This window comes from Podarcis tiliguerta (genome assembly GCF_965153285.1).
Source record: "Podarcis tiliguerta genome assembly, chromosome: 9".
In the NCBI taxonomy this organism is placed as follows: Eukaryota; Metazoa; Chordata; class Lepidosauria; order Squamata; family Lacertidae; genus Podarcis; species Podarcis tiliguerta.
This window is the reverse complement of record NC_139542.1, coordinates 24,381,325-24,401,544: the sequence shown is the minus strand read 5'-3', so window position 1 is coordinate 24,401,544 and position 20,220 is coordinate 24,381,325. Positions and strand designations below refer to the sequence as shown.

The 20,220-nt window shown below is 42.6% G+C and overlaps 1 protein-coding gene across 1 annotated transcript in view; it reads left to right on the top strand.

Annotated features, from left to right (window-relative positions):
- ELOVL6 (ELOVL fatty acid elongase 6) overlaps nucleotides 1-20,220 on the top strand; it is a 69,119-nt gene that overhangs the window by 37,362 nt on the left and 11,537 nt on the right. Inside the window, exon 2 of the mRNA XM_083398044.1 lies at nucleotides 18,716-18,847. Within this exon, the coding sequence (XP_083254170.1) occupies nucleotides 18,716-18,847 (132 nt within the window). The remainder of the gene's footprint in view (nucleotides 1-18,715; nucleotides 18,848-20,220) is intronic.

The window sequence follows — 20,220 nt, the reverse complement described above, 5'->3', positions numbered from 1 at the left end:
TTTTTATAACCTCGCAATCTCAAAAGATGCATGAATGTGAAAAACCAGGGTAATCCCTCAATTGGATTGGTCCCTTCTGGAGACTGTTTAGAGAGAAACTGAATAGTATCTCTTTTACAGCTAGACACATCCCTGGCACTTGGCCTACACAGGTAATAGGAGCTGAGTCGCTGTGATTTCCAATGAACACAATGAGCATCAGTCTCCCCTGAGAACACAGTCAATAATTTGGAGATATCCCTTAACACTGTTTGGCTAGCACTGTTTTACTTGTTGCATAGTTTAAGTAGATCACAATTGGAAATGCAGGGTTCCCCTGTCTGTAACATTATATTCTTTGATATAGTGGTATATAAACTAGAACCTGCCCAGAAGTTCCACTGTTAAATTTTTCATGGAACTTTGTGTGGTCTTTGGGAAGGGGCTCTGAAAAAGCAATACATCCTCAGAGATGGGAGAAGTTATGATTATTATTTTTTTGCAACAGTTTTACCTGAAAAGCTGCTGTTTCTGTTTTTTAAAAATAACATATTTTTTTAATTCAATCAACCTTTGTTGTTACAATCACAGATCAGCCACTAAACGACAATCAAACAAACACTGTTTTAAAGTGCATAAGAGAGCAAAAGACAATTTGGAATTAACTGCACGGCAAAGAGCTAGGATATGTGTGTGTGGTGTCATACATTCACATTCACACTAGAATGAGGCTGTTGAGTGCTAGGTAGCAGCACTCCACCAGAACAACCATGCCTTCTATGAACCCCCTTCTATGGGGGTTATGTTCTGGACCCCCGCATGCGTCAGCGTTCCTCCCCTTTAGCAACATTTTAGTGATGTTTTTTGGTCACTTCCGGGTTCAGCACATGTGTAAATCAGTTGTTGCCTATAACACACAACTCAAACACATTTAACTTGTGTGCATTCAAATTTACGTGCTTAGCAAAAATAAATGGAAAAGGGGGTAGGCTTCCGGGGGGGGGGGGGGGAGGCTTTGGCAACTCCACCTGCCATTGCACCCAATGTGTTTTGTCTTTATGCAATTTCAGGTTTATGCACTATCCCTGGAATGTAGCCCCCACATAAGTTGAGAGTCACCTGTAGGATCATTTCTGGGTGGCTTGTTGAAGGGGGAAATGGTCACAGGGGAAGGTGGTTGGACAGACAGATAATGAGAAGAAACTGCCATCACTGTTTTTGGCCCCTATCATATCTACAAACATGTGCATATAGGAAGCTGCCTCATACCAAATAAGACTCTCAGTCCATCCAGCTCAATATTGTCTAAACTGAGTAGCAGTAGCTTTGCAGAGTTGCAGACAGGGTCTCACCCAGCCCTACCTGGAGATGCCAGGGACTGGAATGGAGATCTTCTTTATGCAAAGCAAATACTCCACCACTGCTCTGCAGCCCTCCACAAAATGTGTTTGAGAAATTCAAGGCCACCTCTGCAGCAGCCAGCCCCATTGTGTATGCGTAAGAGGGGGAGGAGAGAAACTTCTCAGCAAGCAGTGGAACCACCCCAGTTTTCTTGGCCGGATCCTGCAAGCACCTTGAAGTGGCCCAAGTGATGCCAAGAAGATAGGAAGTGTTAATAGTAAGCTAAGTTAGGATAGGACAGAACTGAGCATGACACAGCTCTGCTGCGGCATGAAGAGATCATTGATGCGATAACTCCAAAAACTCCTACATTGCCTGCGGGGCTGACAATTAATTGTTCAGTCACCCAAGTTTCTGTGTTCCTGCAGCAACCCTCTAGGTTTGGACTGTTAACTTGCACATTTTCCACCTCACCTCGATGCGTGTAAATACACAAGCGTACAGAAAAAGCTCTGTGAGGTTAGGTTGCAGCTAAATATATTTGGAGACGATGTGAACTGTATATGTAAAGCCATGTGTATGTACTTGTAGTCATGACCTAGAGTGACCTGACCTAAGGGTGAATGAATAGTTCCTTTAATTTTCCTTTCTGTAGTCTTTTGTGATTACTGAACGGTACATTGCCCAGAGACTTCCCTGCTACATTCAGATAGAATATTATACCTTACTAGAGGACACATTTTTCTGATAGTTCATACTAAGAGCAGCTGGGGACATCAGATGAGAGAGATTACATAGCCAGCCTCCAAACCTTCCAGCCTGTAGTTAACATGTTAGGTCCCATCTGCACTATGCATTTAAAGCAGTATCATATCACTTCAAAGAGTCATGGCTTCCCTCAAAGAATCCTGGGAACAATAGTTTGTTAAGAGTGCTGAGAGTTGTTAGGGGACCCCTGGTCCCGCCCAAAAAAGTAACAATTCCCAGAGTTTCCTGGGAAGAGGTATTGTTAAACCATTCTGGAAATTGCAGCTCTGTGAGGGGCATATGAGTCTCTTATTCCAACCTGAAAACAAACTTGAAAGCCTCATTATCACTTCATTCACTTCCCAGAACAAAATGGGTTCATAGATTTCTCTGGTGCTTTGACAAATGACCTCATCACTCCTGCTCTTCAGTAAGTCTTGGAGCCATGTTCACCTGCTCCCCACCCCCCACTACATCACTGTGCCTATGTAAAGCCCCAGAGTGTGGGCTTCAGAGTCTGAATACAGATTTGCTAAATGGTCACTTATCTGTAGGCTCATTGAGAAGACTATCTCCATCACTTAAAAAAAAAAATATTTGCCATCACAAACACACACACAGAAAGAGGGGGGGGGAGGGAGGGACTTGATTCATGGTGTAGTCAATAGTGTCAAGTAATATGGACAGGCTAGGCTGGTAATTTAGGGACACAGAAAGCTTCCTTATAACAAACCAGATCATTGGTCCATCTGAGTATTTGGAAGATAAGGCTATGAATGCTCTGCCTTCATGTTTGAAGGCAGTAATGCATATCAGTTGCTGGAAACCACAGGAGAGTACTCTTGTACTCAGGTCCAGCTTGAGAATTTCCCACGGGAATCTGAGTGGCCACTGAGAGAACAGGATGTTAGACTAGATGCACCTTTGGCCTAATATAATAGTAATAATAATAACAATATATTTATACCCCACCCATCTAGCTGGGTTTCCCCAGCCACTCTGGGCGGCTCCCAACAAAATATTAAAACACAGTGGTCTGTTAAACATTAAAAGCTTCCCTAAACAGGGCTGCCTTCAGATGTCTTCTAAAAGTCTGGCAGTCGTTCTTCTCTTTGACATCTGGTGGGAGGGCATTCCACAGGGCGGGTGCCACTACCGAGAAGGCTCTCTGCCTTGGTTCCTTATAACTTGGCTTCTCAAAGTGAGGGAACCGCCAGAAGGTCCTCGGAGCTGGACCTCAGTGTCCGGGCAGAACGATGGGGGTGGAGATGCTCCTCCTCCTCCTCCTGCTTTTACGTCTACAGTGGCTGGCTGCCCTGCCCCTATGTGGAGAAGCTGGAGATTAAGCCAAAGATATTTTGCCTGTCACATATGTGCTTAGGATTTTCATAAACCCAAAAAGCTTCTCTTGTCTTTATAGTTTCATTTGCTCGTTTTCTTGGCTTAATGCTGTTTAAAAGAGTTAACATGGAGTCCTGGTTTTATCTTCCAGTTGTGGCTCATTTCAAGGTGATTAGGGGACTTGTGGTAATAACCATACATGACAACGTACCCACGCTGGTCTGTTTCTTCAGAAACAACAGAGAGCCCTGTGGCACCTGAAAGACTAATGATTTTACCGTGACACAAGCTTTCATAGCCCTTCCTGGACATGCCCTTCCTGGACTTTGCCGCATAGGATGTAATTAAGGAGGTCATTTGTGCTATGTAGTTGTACAGGGTTTCCCCCTATTATATATTCTCATTGCTGCAGGGTTCAAGGAAGTGCTTGACTTTTCCCCCACATGGGTAAATGTTTACATAGAAAGCTGCCTTGCACTGAATCATACCATTGCCCTACATAGCTCAGTACAGTGGTACCTTGGTTCTCAAATGTCTTGGTACTCAAACAACTTGGAACCCAAACACTGCAAACCTGGAAGTAAGTGTTCCGGTTTGCAAACTTTTTCTGGAAGCCGAACGTGCTCCGTTTTGAGTGTTACACTTCCAATTTGAGTACCACAATTCCATTTTGAGTTTTACACTGAGGTCTGTCTGTTTTTGCTATTCATTTTGCATTGTTGTTTTTGCGGCTTTTTTGTTTTGTTTTTGTGACTGTGTGGAACCCAGTTCTGCTACTGATTGATTGATTGATTGATTGATTGTGTGACTGCAGTAATTGTTTATTATTTTCATTTTATGGATCAATAGTCTCGTTAGATAGTAAAATTCACGTTAAATTGCTGTTTTAGGGGTTGTTTTTAAGAGTCTGGAATGGATTGATCCATTTTGCATTACTTTCTATGGGAAAGCGTGCCTTCGTTTTGGAATGCTTTGGTTTTGGAATGGACTTCTGGAATGGATTAAGTTTGAGATCCAAGGTACCACTGTACTGTCTACGTTGACTGGCAGCAGTACTCTGGAGTTTGAAATGGGGTTATTCCCAGCCCTACATGAGAGTTGCTGAAGATTGTACCTGGAACCTTTTGCATGTTAACAAGACGCTCTGTCTTTGAACTATGACCCTTACGCCACTTCTTTCCATCTTTTAGAAGCATGCCAAAATGTTGGTGTCTATATTATGAACTTGAATGAGTTGGCTTTCTGCCATCTGAAGCTGGTTTTTTCTTTTCTGACAAATCTTGTAGCTTGGTGTGTAGGATTGTTGCCACATTCCATGTTGCTACAACACCTTTTTTATTGCAGCGTTTCTTTTCTTTTTTCCATTTAGGTCACTCTGCCTAGTGCCCTCCAGCTGTTTTGGACTTCAGTTCCCATTAGCCAGTGCTGGAGGAGCTGGTGGGAGTTGTCTTCCAAAACAGCTGGAGGGCACCAGCTTGGGGAAGGTGCACCACAATCATAATCAGAAAAGTTCAAGTTAGCCTAATGCGTCAGCAGCCAACGTCTATACGCCCTACAGATGTTGTTGGATGAGCAAGGGATGATGGCAGTTGTAGGTCAACAACATCTGGAGGGCATACCTTGACTCACCTTCCCTAGTTTTGGATAATTCCCCTTTTCCGTTCCTTTTATTCCAAATGAGAGGTGGATTTTGACAGGGCAGAAAGCAAGTTCAAGGTCTAAGATTTATATGCAGCAAATAATATAGCAAGCAACAACCAGTCACTGCCTTCTCCTATTAGTGCAAATGTGCTCGTTGTTTTTCAGTTCCCATGACTCAAATTGCCTATTGGCTCAGACTGTCTGCAGCTATCCCAGTGGGCTTAACTCTGCCCCAGATGGGCCCACTCTGTGTTGTTTCTGTTGTTTCAACAGTGTCCCGGAACCCTGCTGGCTACTCCAGTTCTGTAGAACTGTGTTGCTGTCTGTAAGCCAATTACAGTAACCACAGCCTCTTTTAGGTTCAGCTGAACAGACTAGGTCAAGAGTTCACGAATTAATCAGTTTGTTTAAGCACATTAGCATAACGCATTTAGCAATAAGAGGCTAATAAAAGCACATACAAAGCAAACTATACCTCTCATGTAGATCATTGTCTCTCTGAGTTAGGCAGATTGTCTGGATTTTTTTACTCCAGGAGCAGAGAACATTGATGGATCAGGTCTTCTCAGACATCCAAGGTCCTCTTTGCTCTTCATGTTCACAGTGGTGGAGACAGCAGAGCAGAGCCATCCTTGCTTCTTCTTCTTTTATGATGATGGCTCCTCTGTGTGTCTTTGGCTCTCTGTCCTGGGCTCCAGGCCTGGTGAGTTCCTGTAGACAACCAATCATATAGTCCAATGTAAACCTGTACAAAAATCAACAGCGATTTCCCTTTGGAATAGGTTTCACAGTTGAGACTGAGCAGCGACTGAGTAGCTTTTGCCATCCTGGTTGTCCAAGACATGCGCCTTGGCACATTTCTTTGTACTTTCCATATGTACTTTTCAACTACAGGCATTTATTCATGCATTAGCTAAAGCATCCAAGTTAACTCAGGTGTTTCTTGCAGAAGGTTGCTATGAGAATGGACCTCACACCTTTGATAGTTTAACCACAAATTTAACTTAACTTGCTACAACATCATACCTGCAGTCCAGCATGCAGAAAGCAGGCCATCATACCTCAGAGGATTTCCCTATCCCCAGAGTTCTACATGGTCATTTATGCTTAGAACCATGTTTTCAGATCCTGGGGATTTGTGGGTTCCAGAATCATTGCACCCCTTTCCAGTTTTTCTTGAAATAAATTAAACATGCTTTTTAAAAATAGTTTTTAGGAGGCAGTTCCACTCATCACAAGCTTTCTGAGTGTGAAGGAGCACATGCTGCAGCCTTCACCAAGGGTTACTCTGACATTTTATGCTGTTTGAAGCTTGTGGGCCAATGGTTGCACACACTATCCAAGCATTGTTCTTCTGGTTGTCTGCCACAATCATTGTTTTTGGTCATCATGTCATTTGGCAGCTCCTTGGACATTTTTTAAAGGCTAGTAATTAGAACTGGTATATGAGTAGCTGACAAGGTACAGTGGTACCTCTAGTTACAAACTTACCGGTAATTCGTTCCGAAGGTCTGTTCTTAACCTGAAACAGTTCTTAACTAGAAGCGTGCTTTCGCTAATGGGGCCCCTTGCTGCCGTTTTGCCGCTGGCACATGATTTCCATTCTCATCCTGAGGCAAAGTTCTCAACTCGAGGTAACTCTTCCAGGTTAGCGGAGTTTGTAACTTGAAGCATTTGTAACCTAAGGCAATTGTAACCTGAGGTACCACTGTATTCACATTTTGCCACTGGTTTTGAAATGGAGCTAATGAGTACAAACACGGTTGTAGACAGGGGTGTAGCTAGCAGCTCCAGCACCCAGAGCGGTGGGTGCAGGGCGATCTGCGCTGGGGGGTGGCGCCTCAAGCTGCCCAAGGAGTCTGTCTGCCAAACTAGAAATGACATTATTTTAGTATTGCTGTATTTATACACAAAATGTAAATGGTAGCATTGCTTGCCCATGAAGAAAATTCTGAAATGCATATTTGGACAATTTAGATTAACCAAAATGTCACCAGGCTTGATGGTAAAGGGATAGGACCAGGGGCTGGTTGGTTAAATGTTGGAGCCATGACAGCTGCATTTGTTCATTTATAATAGTTGCATTCCAAGATGGAATATGGGAGGAGCTAGCAAACATTCAAATGAGGCTCTTTCTGCGCCTCCCTTACTCTGTTCATCTAGCCCAGGTGTGGACAATCTGTGGTCCTCCCTATGTTGAGCTACAACTCCCATCAGCCCTAGTAAGCGTAGTCAGTGCCCAGGGATGATGGCAGATATACAGCAACATTTGAAGAGCCCAAGGTTCCTCACACCTGATTTAGCCCGATGGAGAATTTTGGAGAATTCAAAAGCTTACTCACCATCTTATGACATGTTTGGTCATTGCCATTTCCAGCATAGCTACAAATAAATAAGAACAATTTAAAAAATCTAACAACACTTTAAAGGTCAATGAGTTGTTTTTAAACAATCATTGCAGCTGGGAATCATGGAATAATGGCATCTTGTCACGATGCCAATGCAATTACATGCCTAAGTAAAATGTACAGATTCATCAGTGTCTTCCTTTTTAAGGCACATTATGTGATACAATTAGTACAGCAGGAGCATTTGACCTCACAAGCTCTTATTTAAAGCTATTAACTAGTTATATGCTTACTTTTCCTTAAAAAAAACCAGTATTGATTGAACAATAAAAATCAATAAAAATGAACTGTTAATTCAGTCAGTCATTTATTTGCTTAAAACCAAAGGTCAGCACTAAAATGCACAAGGCCCAGTTCCCAGTATAAAATATTAATGTTATTCATTCATTGGACGAGAACCAGAAAATGCAAAAATTGCAAAAATACATTCAAACACTGTAAACAACATTCTATTACAGAAATAAATAGAAGTCCACCATTAACAAAATATAGTGTTGCCAATGCAAGTGGCTTGTTCTGTGAGTAGAAAGCCAATTCCATACAAGTTGGGTTTCCCCCACCCCCAAATCTACATTTTCTTCTCCTGTTGCAGCCCCGGCATACCATTCTGGAGGTCCCTAACCCTGACCATTAAAAACAGGATTTCAGAAGCCTACAGTTGGAGAAGGGTCAAGGAAGCCTTGTGTGAATAGAACTCCTCTGACAGGGTAATAAGGAGCAGGGCCTAACAAAATGATGAAAACTTTTATTCTAGGGCAGGATAATTATGGACCAATTTTGGGTAACGTTAAAAAGTAACATTGATGTTATGACATGTCAATACTTTATGAACAGATGGAATTTTGTCACACAATATATCAATAAAGAATTATGAATATCAGGCATTGGAATAAACTATGTGTGATTTTTAAGTAAAGATGAATTAATTAGTAACTTGGTTACTGTTAAGCCTTCTTTTAGCGGTTATAAATAAATTTTTGACTCTCTTTCTAAACGACTATGTACTTGATATTGATAAATATAAATTTTACTGCTTGTATAAAGGAAAATATTATGTTTACATCATTTGCACATTCACCAGTTTATATATTTATCTACATACTTAAGATATTTATAATGTAGGATCAATAATTAAAAAGACTGTCTATTTGTTTTTGTCCTGTTTTTCTGCATTGCAGAATGCATTGCATTGCAATCCATTTGCATTGCAAAATTTACAACCATGGCTGTATTCACACCATACATTTAAAGCACATGACTTCCCCCAAAGAATTCCGGAAACTGTAATTTGTTAAGGGCATCGGAAGTTGTAACTTTGTGCAGGATAATTAAAGGTAATTTTTCTCATAACTTCTGCTCCTGAAGCTGGTTGGGTTTCTTTTTTACCATCGTGGTTTTCTTAGATCCAAAATAACACCTTACATTTATGCTCAGGTTTCTGTGGTACACAGATATTTATTTAATTTTTGTTACAGCTTCCTTTTCTTCTACAGTAGAATTCAATGCCTCTAACAACACAAACGTATAAACAATTCAAGCAATCACAAATTTTATTCTTTGTCTGTCCATCCGACTGTCTTTTTTATTACATTTATAACCTATATTTCCTCCAAGGAGCTCGAGATGGCATACATAGTTCTCCTCCTCCCCATTTTGTCCTCACAATAAACCTGTGAGGTAAGTTAGGCAGAGAGTTGGTTACTCGCCCAGTGAGCTTCATGGCTGAATGGAGATTTGAACCCTGGTCTCTCAGGGCCTTAGCTGACAAAGAAAAGTTGGGAAAATGGTAAAATGCTTCTGAAAATATAACGTATCATTTTCAGTGCCGGAATTCATCTACTTTTCAAGCACAGGCTGTTTTGCACAGGCTGCATTGTTTATGTTGGCTATTATTTAAGTTATAGAGACTCTTATTATTTAACTTACAACCCTGACATTAAGAGTCACATGCTCTACCAATTGAACTATAGGGTGAGAAGTTATAGGGGCGTCTAGCCCCCTATGGAAGAGTCTTCTACTTCTGTCAGTCTTTCTTAACAAGATAAAGCCATCGTGGTGAAAGTCTCTATTAAGAAGAGTCGAGGAGCAAAGATATTTATTAGTCTTGCCTTAGGCACCTTCACTGACCTCATTCTAGGTGACATTGTCTTCCCCTCCAACATTGCTCTTTTCTGCAGGTTTTTTTTTTTTTTTTTTTTTTTTTTTGGTAAGTTCCGCCTTAACCGTATTCCCCAGAGGCTTCTGTTTCAAGGCTTGTCTTACAACATTACTGTCTTATTTCTGAAGCAGCATGTAGGCAATTTTGGCTTCCCTTTTGCTCCCTTTTGCCTGGACCTGTGCAACTTGCCACTGAACCAACTGCTGCTCACAAGCAGTATCTTCTGGCCTGGCAAAAGGTTTCAACAAAACCCCAAGGTTTTGGGTTCCTCACATTGGAAGGCAGAAAAAAAGAAGAAGAGAAAGAAGTTTTATCAAGCTCCTTGTGGGCCCTAGAAGAAAGATCAGAACTTATCCAGCTTGTTATATACCCAGCTTGTCCTCATTTGGTATACAGTGGTACCTCGGGTTACAGACACTTCAGGTTACAGACTCCACTAACCCAGAAATAGTACCTCGGGTTAAGAACTTTGCTTCAGGATGAGAACAGAAATCATGCTCCGTCGGCACAGCAGCAGCGGGAGGCCCCATTAGCTAAAGTGGTGCTTCAGTTTAAGAACAGTTTCAGGTTAAGAACAGACTTCCAGAATGAATTAAGTTCTTAACCCAAGGTACCACTGTAGGGTGGAGCCCTGATTGACGCCAGCTACAAAAGCTGAGACTTCTGAACAGAATATTGGGCTGAGTTATTGTTTAGCGAGTGTTGTTGCTGTTAAATTTTTGGATCTTATGGTTTATGTGGAAAGCATTCAGTTTGGTTGTGTGCTTTTTGATGTTTGGTTTATTGTTTATCACTACTTACGTTATTTTTGTAGGTGAATAATTTTTTATATGTTGTAAGCTGCCTTGAGCATGGTTTTATTTTGAAACATGACATGCAAATAAAATTATTGATTGTGCAGGTGCAGATGGACATACAAGTACAGTTTACAGTTTAATGCAGGGTTGCCATATTTCAGAAAGTGAAAATCCAGACACAAAAGTGTCTTATTCTGGATGTATGGAGGCCCATAAGTCTATATTTTGGAGAATTTCCTAATGATTAGGAGTTTCAGGGGGTTACCATGGGCAGGGAAACCAAGAAGGTCGTGCACATCAGGTGAATATAGTCCCTCTCCAATGTGAACAACCCCATGCAAATGTTGCATGCAATTTATCGGGGGGGGTGGCCTTGCTGCATTTTAAGCTTCTAGTGCAGGCATAGGCAAACTCGGCCCTCCAGATGTTTTGGGACTACAACTCCCATCATCCCTAGCTAACAGGACCAGTGGTCAGGGATGATGGGAATTGTAGTCCCAAAACATCTGGAGGGCCGAGTTTGCCTATGCCTGTTCTAGTGTGACTATACCCTTACTTTCTTTTTAAATGAAAGCTGAGAATCTGGAGTTTATGGTTCATCTGGGGCAACTACCCCCTTCCCCCATGAACAGCTATGCTTTCTGTTGAATGAAAATTAATGATTCCAGGAGGCGAGGTACAGTTCACATGACTGTATGGAGGATGTGTTGTTAATTTCTAATTTTATCATCTTAGTCTTTGCCCATAATCTTCCCTGGGCAACAAAGTTCAGAAATCCTTATAGACGTAGAAAATTGATTTGCCTTGACAATTGCTGGCTTTAGCACTAGGTTTGTACAAAATATGTTATATGCTTCCTAACTAATTCATCTAGGCATGGATTAATGCAGCTCCCTGTTGTACTGAAAGCTATTACATTTATGGAATTACAGTTTTTGACATGTTTGTGGTGTTAGGAGATTCGAGTAGCAACATAACTTAACGTTTGCTGTATTGCTGGAACAGTGGTAGGCGAGGTAGAAATTCCCATTGAAAATACATTGCTTCTGACGTAGCTACAAAACAACAGCAATGATAAAATAGGAAATGTGATACTTTTATACCTTTGGTTTTACTTATGTCTGCAAGGATAATTCAACATTTGGTAATAGCTGGTGGTGGCTGGTGAATTTTGCAGTTGATGAGATTGCAATTAAACAACAACAAGTATATTTCTCCTTTCTCCCCAATATCCCCTTCACCCAGTTTAAACACAGTATTAAAATAAATCTGATGAATAGGAAACTCACATTTAAATTCTGTACATCTTTGACCATGGTTAGTAAAATTTTCTGCTGTGTTCCGGTTAGGTGAATTTCATCTTACATTTTACCTTCTCCCAGAACCATAGGAAGCATTGAATCATCTTTTCCGAGGGCAGAAAGAGAGTTTACACCACACACAGAGAGATATAGTGTTCAGTGCTCTAGAGACAGACACTGTCTCTTTGCCTAACCTATCTTACAGGGGTGTTGTGAAGTTAAATGGGGAGGGATGAAACCATGTACAGTGGTGCCCTGCAAGACGAATGCCTCGCAAGACGGAAAACCCGCTAGACGAAAGTAGCGCTAATCCGCTAATAGGGTTGCTTCGCAAGACGAAAAAACCGCTAGACGAAGAGACTCGCGGAATGGATTAATTTCGTCTTGCGAGGCACCACTGTACATCACTTGATGTCAGGGACCCGACAAGGAAAGCAGGGCATTCGCAGATCAGAGAAAGACAAAGAAACATGGGCTAACTTACAGTTAGTTTCTTTATTAAGAAAGCAGAACAGAGAACACACAAAGACTTCTAAGGCTTGCTCCTGTTTAGATGAAGCAGTTGCTCAGACTGCTTGTAACTGCCCCCTTCACTTCCTATTCCTCTGTGTCAGGCCCCTCCTTCTGCCTATGGCGAGCCCCAAGAGACCCTCCCTGTTTCTGCCTGGCTCTCTGCCCTTTAACATGTAATAGACACCTTGTTCTGGGGGGGGGGGGGGAGGCTTCCAGACAGTCAGCAGAGAAGCTGTCAGGGTGGCTTTGTGGTAGAACTGCCAAGTCTGATTCCCTGTGCTGGGGCACCTGCCTGTTTCCTCCTCTTCTTCCTTCCTTCAAGCTCCCAGCCTCCAGTACTTCCCAGCTCTTCCCCTCCTCTGGGTTTTGCTGGTTCCCCACCACCCGGAGTCAGGATCCAAACCCTCCCCTTCTGTGTTTTCTGTGGGGGGTCTCTTGGTCAAGCAACTTCCACAACTCCTCATCCAGCCAGTCCCTGACGCTTGAGACCGTTGGAAGAAAGGAGGCCACATAAATGTAATAAATCCATAGTAGGAATTTTCAGCAGCCCTCTGGATAGTGGAGGACTTTGAGGCTCCAAATGTGGACTTTGCTAGCAGGCCTCTGCCTTCAACACCTCCCCCAGATCTGGAATTCCTGTTTCTCTTATTCCTCTGCTGCCTCTTTCCAATCCTCTTTTCTCCTCTTCCCTCTCTCTCTCTCCTTGGGTGGGGTCAGGGCTTTTATAACCAGCTGACTGGGCCTTTACCAAGATCCCCCAACCCCCCTTGCCTGTTGAATCTTGTTCTGTTGGACCATAGGTGCCCTCCTTCGGGCTCTGCAGTCCTTTTCTGTAGGTGTCCACCTCTCAACGACCACAGAACCAAAATACACAAGGTCCCATTTTGACCACAGAAAATATGCACAGCTGGATTTTCCCCTGTTACAGAGAAGACAGGTCTTTGATCCAAGACTACTGGAGCACAGCCAGCTCCAAGCATTTGTCTGATGTTGTCCAGCTCACTATGAGCTAATCAATCTGTGGATGGAGCAGGGAGGTAAATGAGATGGCTTTGCTGTCTGTTACAATCCGTTGCTGTGTTGTCAGTCCACTGTGGAGAAAGGCACAGAAGGGATTTCAAAGGGAAGCCATCACAATGGATGTTATGTGGTTTCTAATATATACAGCTCAGATGGGCTGAGACTGGAATTCCCTTACTTGAGTTCAGTGGAGATTCACATCAACTATTAGATGCTTATATTTGAAGCAACTCACAATCTTCCAAATATAATGTAAAAATATTTCTATGTATCTGTTATGCGGCTGGGACCATCTGTTCATTCAAACAAAATATACTTGAATAGAAAATATAAACCAATGTTGGTAGTCCACAGAAACACATGATTTAGCATGTGGTAGCCAAATATTTTATTTCAGGGAAGAAAATGGTACATCTCTGGCACATTCCCATAAAGGTTGACACATTTCCATACATTTTTGCTTTCTATTCATTTGCTCTTTAAGGTCAGTATCAACGATGAGCCTGGCTTCTTAAACTAATCAGATTTTGTTATAAACTGCAATCCCTGGTCTGGATAACAGAAGAAACCAAGATTCAGAGAAAATGGAAATAAATATATTTGAAGGCTTCATCCTGGCTTCAGGGCAGGAGGAGAAGAGAGGAGAAGAGGAGCACATGGCTCACTCGTGCTTGTGCATGTAATGCTAAACAATGGTGTAGCATGACACTGACCACAACCAGTGCCTGGTCTAGTGTTTTTGGTATCAGTGCTATATGTTATGACATCCTTCTCCAACCTGGTGGCCTCTAGATAATAGCTGGAGTACAACTCCCATCATCCATAGCCACTGACCATATTGGCTGAGGCTGATGGAAGCTGGAATCCAACATCAACTGGTGGGGTTTTGGGGAAGACTGATTTATGAAATTAGCAGAGTGGCGGGTCCATAAATTTTCTCAGTATTTTACGAAGAATATAAATGAGACATTACTTCTGCATCCCCTCCCTTCAATCTGTTGTTTCCCTGTGTCACATATTAGTTTGTAAGAGGGCAGGGATCTGTGATTTTGTACTCCATGAACGCACACTGATGGCACAGCATAAAGACCTTACCTTTATCTGTACTGTAGTATCACCCTTTTTCCTTTTTTCTTTCTTTGTTCATGCTTTCAGTCCCCCTCTTTCATTTTAGGCCATTCTTTTTCCTCTTGCTTTTTTACTTTTCTGTGGTTCACGCAGGTTCATGACTCAGAAAAAGCAGTCTTTCTGATGGATTTTTTTTAACCACAATTCCCTGTTGCTCTTCAACTCTACTTTTGTGTTTTGTTTGCACGTAATCCTTACACACAAGCAGGTTGAGTAGAGACAAGCGGGGATGTTCCCTGTAGGGAGTGAGAAGTCTCCTCTACTCATAGAAGTTCCCTGCATGATTTAATACCCTGCATAACTGGGGTTCTAAATCATACAATGCAGGAATATGCAGTTGTCTCATACAGGGATCAAACATATAACCTTTGAGAAATCAGCACCATGCTCTAACCAGCTGAGCTATCCAGGTATGTGGGAGCATCTGCAAGCTCCCACTGCCCACTGAGGATGATGCCAGGGTAGAGTTTTGCATGCTTCTCCCAGCCTGCTCAACTCACGCACAGGGTTTACACCCGAACCAAGTGGAATTTCAGGCTCTGCTACCCCATTTGTTATTCTTCTATTGGTTGCTGTCTTTTCCTGCTTTCCTCACCTGTGAATGACAGTATGGATGACTGGATTACCAACCACTAGACTCCCACACTTTGATGTGGTCTTCTGTATTCACCATAACTCTTTGTGTTTCTTTTGCTCCTTTGAACGCCAACACTCATTTGTTCCATAATGTCATTTCCCCACAGATTATAGGCCTCAATGGCCCATTTTTAGGGTCTGCTGTTTAAATATCTTGCCAGGGAAGCAAAACATTCATTTTACTGATCCCCAGCAATAACGCCTTCTGTAGATAATGTAGACAGGCAGATAATGTAGAATGTATGACCTTTAAAAGTCAGAAATAAGGAGCTAATTAAAAAGTTGTGAAGTGACCTAAGATATAATTATAGATGCTGACCTACTTAATACAGCTTGAACACAAAGTAATAGGGGTAATTTGGGTGCCATTTTCTGTTAAATAACTACATTGTGCCTATAAAAAAATCAAAGAACTGGGAGAGAGGTCAGGTTTCTCCAGTCTATTATCTTGCACTGATGTAAGTTCTATTGCAAGAAGGTAGAAATGGTTTTGTAATTTTATTCTGCTCGATATACATTCACAACAGAGGTAAAGAGCCAAAGAGCTGTTTAGCTACATGAAAGGATTTGAGTCTGTCCTGTAGTTTTAGATTTTAAATATGAGCTGGAGGTAGTTCTACTCTGCCCATGGGCCCAGAGGATGCCATTGATTGGCTATAAACAAATCTGACTGCTTTTAATTGGCTTCCCTGGGGAAATGTAAGCATCGGCTAAACTTCAGCGTTGTGGCACCCACCAACAGCCTACCATCTTGCAAAGGCAGACACAAGAGATACCTCATGGGGCTAAGAGAAAACAGACCAGCAGAGTGCCAACTGTGTGGGAAGCAATCCTTCCCTGGGTGCAGTCAAAAAAGAAAAGCAGCAGCCTGAAATGTCAGACTCCATCCCATCTTGTCACTTCACGCCAACCCCCAATTCTTTGCTTTGAGTTTGAACTAAAAATTAGCCCTTGGCCATGGCCTTACCACATGTCTGAAGCACACTTATGGCACTTAGATAGCCCCGGCTTCCCCCAAGGAATTCTGGGAACTGTAGTTTGTCAAAGGTGCCAAGAGTTGTTAGGAGACAACTATTCCTCTTGCAGAGCTACAGCTCCTAGAGTGGCTTTTTTATGGTGACACTACAGTATTCATTAAGAAATTTGGAATTGGTTTGTGGCAAAGATTCCAGCAAGGTGATTTTATTTATTTATTCAGTGGTTCGACCGGAATGGTGAGAGAGAATGAACTACAGGTTGATAGCAGGTTGAGAGGAAAGTGGGATCCAGAACAAGCCTCCCCAACTCTGTACTCCGTCCCCCAACCCCAGCTCCTAGTGTGGCTTAACAATCAATCCCTCTTCCCAGGGCACTCTGGGAAATGTAGCTCTGTGAGGGGCTAATTAGGACTATGCTGAACAAGATGGTGTTTTCTCTCAGATGTGGAGGGAAAAATATGGGGGGGACTCATACCTCCCACATCCCGCTGGTGTAAAAGCAACTGGGGGAGGATGGTAGCTCAGTGATAAAGCATTTGAACACAGGAAGCTGTGTTCTATTGAGCCAGACTGTTGGCCCATCTTAATCAGTATTATCCATATGAGAGGAGGAGAATCTCAGGGCTGGTGGCCAGTGTGGCCCTTCAGTCCTGTCTATCTGGCCCTTGAGGCTTTCTCCAGGCCACCCTCCCTCTTTAGGCACATCTGCTGCTCTGCTTCATGCCCTCCTTGAGAGTTTTTGCCTGGCTGGAATGTGTCCTTGGACTCTACTAATGCCCCTTGCTGGCCTGGAGGGAGGATAGAGAGGGATGTTTGTGCAGAAACTAGTCTGCTATAGAAAGGTAAAATCAACATCCATTGCTTCACCTACTTTTCCTCTGGTCCTGCCCATCACTGGTATGTGGTCCCTAGAAGATTGACCCTTGGGCTGAAAAGGGTTATTTATCCCTAGCCTACACTGACTAGCAGTAGCTTTCCAGGGTTTCAGGCAGAAGTTACCCCTCTTCCTCCAGCCCTAGCTATTGCAGTGGTACCTCTGGATGTGAACAGAATCCGTTCCAGAGCCCCGTTCACATCCTGAAGCGAATGTAACGTGCAACTGTGCATCTGCGCATGTGCGGGTCCCGTTTCGCCGCTTCCACACATGCACGTGACATCATTTTGCGTGTCTGCGCATGCGTGAGCAGCAAAACCCGGAAGTAATGCGTTCCATTACTTCTGGTTTGCCGCGGAGTGCAATCCAAAAATGCTCAACCTGAAGCATATTCATCCCGGGGTATAACTGTATTATTATTATTATTATTATTATTATTATTATTATTATTTGAATTTATATACCTCTCTATACCTGGAGGTCTCAGGGCAGTTCACGAAACACTGTGTCTAGCTGTGTTCAGGTTACAAACCAGTTTTCCTGGAGGGTAAAAGCTGGGCTTGGCTTTTCTTCCTGAATCTGCATGATATATGCTGCTTTAGAAACATGTGACAGGAACTTTTGAGATGTCACTCTGCTAGCTGCAGTGCCCTGAGGGAAGGCTGGAGTGAAGAACAGCAGGGCAGGGAGCTAATAGCCGCCAGCTCCTGAAGCTTGGGAGAGAATATATTTTGTTTATTCTAATGTATTTTAAATTGTAAACCGCCTTGGTTTGACTTGGCAGGAGGGTGGCATATAAATGCAATATATAAATAAACTTAAATCCATTAAATTATGGGTTGTGGGTTGGCCTTTGTGTTGGTAAATTGCTTTCACTAGATTTTGGTTCAGGCTGTGTATGATGACTGCAAGTCTTTGCTGGAAAATAACTCAGTGGAGCAGATTTGGACAACATATGGCCTGTTGGTTACATGCAGCTCCTGAGGCACACTTGTACAGCCTGTGTGATCTGGATCATTTTTTTTTATTAAAAAAAGAAAAGAAAAACCCTTCTGCAACTAAAACAGGCAGATTTATCTACATGTGATTTATCAAGTCATGATGTATTTCTATTGTGCATGAGAAACATTGGTCAGGTTCAGATGTAGAGATCTCTGTTGTATCTTTTTGTACGCTTATTCAACAGATTGTGATGTGAAGCAGCATATAAATTGTTGAAATATATAACTAACTCAGACCAAGAAACTATGGGGTTTGTTTGTTTTTCAAACTGAGGACATTGTGAATGCTTCTTAAGTCTAGACAGGAAATCTGTGGTTAATGCTCTGGCAGCAAAGTTTATCAGCATGACCCAGGAGTATACCTGCTTTCAGGGACAAAAGAACGTATTATGTGAAACATCTCTACTAACTTGTTCCAAACCAAATGTGTTTCCCCAACCAATAGGGCAATCATTAGTAAGTCCCATTGAGTTTAATAGGTCTTACAGCTATAGGGATCTGGGGTTGCAACCTTGATGATCTGTAAATGTGAAGGAGTGTCTCCACCCCCATCGGTAGTGGCACCTGCCCTGTGGAATGCCCTCCCACCAGATGTCAAAGAGAACAACAACTACCAGACTTTTAGAAGACATCTGAAGGCAGTCCTGTTTAGGGAAGCTTTTAATGTTTGATGCATTACTGTATTTTAATATTTTGTTGGAAGCCGCCCAGAGTAGCTGGGGAAGCCCAGCCAGATGGGCAGGGTATAAATAAAATATTATTATTATTATTATTATTATTATTATTATTATTATTATTATGCAGCTCACTGAATATCTTTTGGTGATTGTGGGTTTTGTGTTTTTCCCCCCAGGAAAAAATCTTTCCTGTTTTCAGCTCTTTATGCTGCCTTTATATTTGGTGGTCGACATCTAATGAACAAACGAGCAAAATTTGAACTGAGGAAACCACTAGTGCTCTGGTCTCTGTGCCTGGCAGTCTTCAGGTAAGTTGAGGAATATGACGAGAATGCCCCTTACGTAATCAATATCCTATAATGCATCCTTCCCCAAACTGATATCCTCCATATGTTTTAGCCAACCACTCCCCTCAGTCCTGGACATCATGGCCAATGCTCAGTGATGGTGAGAGATGCAGTTTAACTACATTATTAATTATCAAATTTATATACCACCCTATACCCACAGGTCTCAAGGCAGTTCACAGGATAAAGGGCACCAGGTTGGGGCCGGGGCAGACTTTGGTCATATGACACCTTGAGCAAGGACATAATATGTCCCCCATTTCCCTGTTTTTTCATGCCTTCCTGTGACTTGGACCCAGGTCACAGACCCACTTGACACGAGTTCAGTCATGATGCACCTGCCACTTGACCTCTGCTCGGTTAGTCCTTAGTAGCAGGCAACACAAACCAGCTACTATGATAGCTCTAGAAGCTGCCAGTTCTTAGAAAAGCTAATTCTGTAACCCAGCAGCCTCTGCGGTTGGGGAATTTTCACATCAAAAGTACAGACAGGAGGGAGGAGGTCCAGGCAGTGAGCTCACTCCCTCTCGCCTTCCATTCTGCGCCCCCTCAGTTCAGCGGCCTGTGTGAAGGAGCCACCTTAACAGCCCTAAATCTGGTGTGGGAAGGCTGCTTTAATTACTGCCGGTTTCTTAACCGCTTTCTCCAGCACACTACAAGCAATGCAACAGGAAGGAAGACAACAACCACAAGGCTAGGCAAAGTGTATGAACGAGAAAAATGCATTGTGCTACTGCCAGCTGCCCTAACATTGCAAACTTCGGCATTCAGTTGGTGCCTGCACCAGGAACAGGCGTTGAAAAGGCTGGATGGAAATAAATGAAAGGCATGCAAACATGTTTCCCACATGGTGAAAGCACCCCCATGTGGCAAGAGTCTAGATTTCACATCCTGAAAAAGTGTGCTTTCTGCATGGAACCTAATGGCTGTTGCAATAAAGTATGATTTAAAAGAACAGTGTAACTTTCAATCAGGCCTGACATCAGCATGCAGCCATTTTTGTTACCACCGCTGATGCCTAATCTAGCCCGCCCCACCCATTTAATATAAGCTAAAGCATTTTGCATAGTCAATGAAGCATCTACTTCTGCCTCATTGACTATGCAAAAGCCTTTGACTGTGTCGACCACAGCAAACTATGGCAAGTTCTTAAAGGAATGGGTGCCTGATCACCTCATCTGTCTCCTGAGAAATCTCTATGTGGGACAAGAAGCTACAGTTAGAACTGGATATGGAACAACTGATCGGTTCAAAATTGGGAAAGGAGTACGGCAAGGCTGTATATTGTCTCCCTGCTTATTTAACTTATATGCAGAATTCATCATGCGAAAGGC